This window comes from Leucoraja erinacea, unplaced genomic scaffold, assembly GCF_028641065.1.
Source record: "Leucoraja erinacea ecotype New England unplaced genomic scaffold, Leri_hhj_1 Leri_1623S, whole genome shotgun sequence".
NCBI classification, from domain to species: domain Eukaryota; kingdom Metazoa; phylum Chordata; class Chondrichthyes; order Rajiformes; family Rajidae; genus Leucoraja; species Leucoraja erinaceus.
The window spans coordinates 20,405-24,899 of NW_026575917.1; the positions used below are offsets into that span (position 1 = coordinate 20,405).

A 4,495-nucleotide genomic window follows, 5' to 3' on the forward strand; every position below is an offset into this window, starting at 1 on the left:
AATGCACACATTAGGCCAGGTGTGGTCTCACTAGGGCCCTGTACAACTGCACGAGGACCTATTTGCTCCTATACTCAAATCCTCTTGTTATGAAGGCCAACATGCCATTCGCGTTCTTCACTGCCTACTTACTTTCATTGACCGATGAACATGGACCCCCAGATCCAGTTGTAGTTCCCCTTTTTCCAACTTGACAACATTTACATAGTAATCTGTCTTCCTGTTTTTGCTACCAAAGTGGATAACCTCACATTTATCTACATTAAGCTGCATCTGCCATGCATCTGCCCACTCAACCAACCTGTCCATGTCACCCTGCATTCTCATAGCAATCCCGAAGTGTAAATAACGAAATCAAAAATTCCTGCGGACCGGATGATTTTGGGTTCGGGACCGGTTCCGCCCCGTGGGTCGTGGGTTGTCGACCCCTGCTCGAAACTAAACTAAACCTGGGTGTGAGAGGACAGGAAGACATTAGGCAACAGTGGCATTCATTGAGGAAGTGCAGTGGAGACTATCTTACCCTGACACTCATGGTTTACTCCATAATCTGATCGATGTTTGTCTTTGATTAACTAGGAATGAAGCAATAAATACTCAATTCCCTTTTGTCACCCACATCCGTTGTGTATTGTGTAAGGTTACAACAAAACAAGATGCGTTAGATCTTGCCTGGCAACTTACAAAGATACCCGACCCACGGCAGCTTTCTTGGAAGTTGTTGCGACATATTCAGCCTCTGCCAAGATAAACACAATTAGACGAACAACAAAGTTAAACGAACCCCGCCCGACAAAACCCCTTGTGTATATATAGTGCGTGGAGAGAACACTATACACGCAGACGGCAGCATCTTAAGCGAGTCAAACATGACGGTCATGTACCAGGTCACTATCGGCACTGGCGATGTATTCTCAGCTGGGACAAAGGATAGAATATCCGTGATGTTAGTGGGGACACTTGGCAGCTCCGAGAAGGTTCGCATCGGGAACTGGCTACCACTCCGCAGAAGGGAGGCGAGTACCTCATTATTTGGAGTATTGCGTGCAGGTCTGGTCGTACCATGACAGGCAGGATGTGGAGGGCTTTGGAGAGGCTACAGAGGAGGTTCACCAGAATGTTGCTTGTGTTAGAGGTTTCAGTTACGGGGAGAGGGTGGAGAGATGGATTGTTTTCGCTGGAACGTTGGAGGTTACGGGGAGAGCTGATAGAAGTGTATAAAATGATAAGGTAGACAAAACCCTTTTTACAGCGTGGAAATGTCCAACATTAGAGCGCACAGCTATGAGGTGAGAGGGAGAAAGTTTAATGGAGATGTGAGGGGCAACGTTTTATGGGGAGTGAGTATGGAGGTGGGGATGGGGCTGTGGGGTGAGTGAGGGTGATGGTGGCGTGTAATGGGGGTGAGGGTGGGCAGGGGTAAGAGTCAAGATGGTGTTTGGGGATAAGAGTGTGAATGGGATGGTGAGGATGAGATGGTTGAGGATGGGGGTGTGTGAGAGGCTGGGGTTGAAAGTGGGGGTGTGGGGGCTGGTGAGTGGGGCTGGGGTGAGACTGAGGGTGGGGTTTCGGGGGTGAGATGGGAGGGTGAGGGTGAGGGTGGGGGGGGGGGGGGGTGTGGATAAGGTCAGTGAGAGTGAGGGGGGGGTTTTGGGGTGGGTGTGGGGAAAGATGGTGAGGTATTTATGGCTCTGCTTTCGATGGTCTGAGGGTGGTGGTTTTTTCCATTTGTGGCACAGAACTACCACCTGCACATGACGACCAAGTCTGAGCTCGGGGACCTCCTGCTGGTGAAACTCTTCAAGGAGACGTTTGTGGTGGGAGAGGACGACTGGTACTGCAGTCGTGTGATGGTGGAAACCACAAACAAACTGATCTACCACTTTCCCTGCTACAGCTGGATCACTGATTCCACCCCGCTGGAGATCATTGAAGGAACTGGTACGATGAGTTAACATATCCTGATAAAGATGTTGTCTTTAAAGAGGCTGGTCTACTCTGGTTTAGTTTAGTTTGCTGACTTTCCATTGGTGTGACTGCTCTTCCTTCCTCTGTGAATTGGCCAATTGTCCCTCGGTCTCCACAGTCCTGTTTCTTGTTTTGTTCACTATTGTCACATTTACCAAGGGAGAGTGAAAAGCTTTTGTCTGTGTGCTGCCCAGTCAAAGTAAAGACTCTACATGAATACAATCTAACCGGCCACAGTGTACAGATAATATAGAAAGGATACATCATTCAGTGCAAGGCAAAGTCCAATTAAAGATCATTCAAAGGTCTTCAATGAGGTAGATTGGAAGTCAAGGCCACTCCAACTGATCCAGTTGTGAGCTTCGGTTTATTCAGACAAAGCTACAGCTCATTTATAAACTTGACAATGTCCCTCTCACTTTCTCTACAATCTACAGGGGCTGCTCTCAAGTTTTGGCTGCATTTCAGCCCCACGCTCCTGATCTTTGGTCACCTGGTAAGAAGAGATGGGGGAATCTCCTTGTCATAAGATCATAAGTGATAGGAGCAGACTCAGGCCATTTGGCCCATCAAGTCTGACTGGTCTCTCTCTCACTCCTAAACCCATTTTCTTGCCTTCCCCCCATAACCCCTGACAAATGTATTACTCAAGAATCTACCTATCTCTGCCTTAAAAAAGGATCTATTGACTTGGCTTCCACAACCTTCTGCAGCAATGAATTCCACAGATTCATCACCCTCTGACTAAAGAAATTCCTCACTTCCTTCCTCAAGGGACATCCTTTAATTTTGAGGCTGTGTACTCCAGTCCCACTAGTGGAAAAATCCTGTCAGGTCTGGCCAAGATGGCCATTCACTGGTCCAGGCTGCGGGCAATCAAAGGTTCAGCCCCTGTCACGGGAGCACACGGTGCCCACGGGGACTTTGGAGGCCCCATGGGGGCTCGAGTGTGTCGTGGATATGAATATAATATTGTCATTTTCATGGTTAATGCAAACTGCGCAAGCAGTACTTTGTAACCGTAATTATGCCATAATAGCTCCTTAGATTCATACAATATGGAAACAGTTTCTTCAGCACAACTTGCTCATGTCATCTGTCATGCCCCATCTACACTAGATCCTGCGTTTGGCCCATATCCTTTTAAACTTATCCATGTACCTGCCCAATTGTCCTTTAAATATATTGATAGTCCTTGCCTTAACTACTTCATCTGTGAGTTTGTTCCATGCACTCAGCACCCTCTGTGTAAAACACGAGTCCCCCTCACTTTAAACCAATGGAATCCTCTATTTTTGGGTAAAAGACTGCATTCACCCTAGCTATTTCCATTATGATCTTATACACCTCTCTAAGATCACCCCACACCCCCCTGCACTCCAAGGAATAAAGCTGTGATTTCTTTAAAAAACTCAATCAGATTTGTGAGACATGTTCTCCCATGTTGGTTGGCATAGACAAATTGGGCTGAAGGGCCTGTTTCCATGCTGTGTCACTATTGCAGAAGAAATTGAGGCAAGACATTGGCCAGTAAATCAGATCACAGCTAATCATTCACCTCAGTGCATTTTCCTCAAGATTCCCATATCCCTCTGATCCTGGAATGTCAAGAGAAGACAAGTCAAGAGTGTTTATTATCATGTGTCCCAGATAGGACAATGAAATTTGTGCTTGCTGGAGCACAACAGAATTTTGTAAGCAAAAACACAGAGCAGTTCAGTTCAATATACACATACATAAGCAGATAAAGTGCAATAGGATGTTACAGTTCAGAGTCTGTTCGTTGGCTGTTCCTGAACCTGGATGTAACAGATCTCTGGCTCCTGTACCTTCTGCCTGATGGTAGCGGTGAAATGAGTGCATGGCCAGGATGATGTGGGACCTTGATGATGTGGGCTGCCTTTTTGATGCAGCGACTGCGATGTCTGTAAATCTCTCAGAGATATCTATCAGAGATAGGGCAAGGTTTTGCAAAGCTCGTGCTCTTGAAAAAAGATTAACGTTTGGTGTTTGTTCTGATAATCTGTAACTGTTCTCCAGCCCGGAAAATAAACGAGTACAAATCTCCAATCTTGGAACAATACCGGGTGGATGAAATGCGGAAGAGGCAAGAGGAATATCAGTGAGTAGATGCTGTGCTGAATAACAAAATATGTTGATGTAGTGGATGTGGAGAGAATTTTTCCACTAGTGGGATAATGTAGGACAAGAGGCACAGCCTCAGAATATAAAGATGTACCTTTAGAATGGAGATGAGGAGGGAGAATTTCTTTAACCAGAGGGTGGTGAACCTTTGGAAATCATTGCACAGACGGTGGTGGAGCCCAATCATTGGGTATTTTTAAAGTAGAGATTGACAGGTTCTTGATTAGTGCGGGTTGTCAATGGTTATGGGGAGAAGGCACGAGAATGGGGTTGAGAGGGAAATATAGATCAGCCATGATCGAATGGCGGAGTAGACTCAACCGGCCGAATTGCCTAATTTTGATGGTGTTTGGGGAGGGGGGTCAGCAATTGGTTGTGGGGA

At 46.5% G+C, this 4,495-nt stretch overlaps 1 protein-coding gene across 1 annotated transcript; it reads left to right on the top strand.

Annotated features, from left to right (window-relative positions):
• Positions 1–482: 482 nt before the first annotated feature.
• On the top strand, positions 483–4,270 carry LOC129716039 (hydroperoxide isomerase ALOXE3-like). The gene is made up of 3 exons (XM_055665917.1): positions 483–1,016; positions 1,740–1,941; positions 4,009–4,270. The coding sequence occupies exons 1-3, from the start codon at positions 870–872 to the stop codon at positions 4,092–4,094; spliced, it is 435 nt and encodes a 144-aa protein (XP_055521892.1). The 5' UTR covers positions 483–869; the 3' UTR covers positions 4,095–4,270.
• The last annotated feature ends 225 nt before the right edge of the window (positions 4,271–4,495 follow it).

What these genes read in the sequence shown, in the direction of transcription:
- LOC129716039 (XM_055665917.1), top strand. Translation starts at nt 870, where the DNA reads ATGACGGTCATGTACCAGGTCACTATCGGCACTGGCGATGTATTCTCA. An exon ending in TACCACTCCGCAGAAGGGAG is followed by an intron (nt 1,017 to 1,739) that starts GCGAGTACCTCA and finishes TTTGTGGCACAG; the next exon opens with AACTACCACCTGCACATGAC. An exon ending in GGAGATCATTGAAGGAACTG is followed by an intron (nt 1,942 to 4,008) that starts GTACGATGAGTT and finishes ACTGTTCTCCAG; the next exon opens with CCCGGAAAATAAACGAGTAC.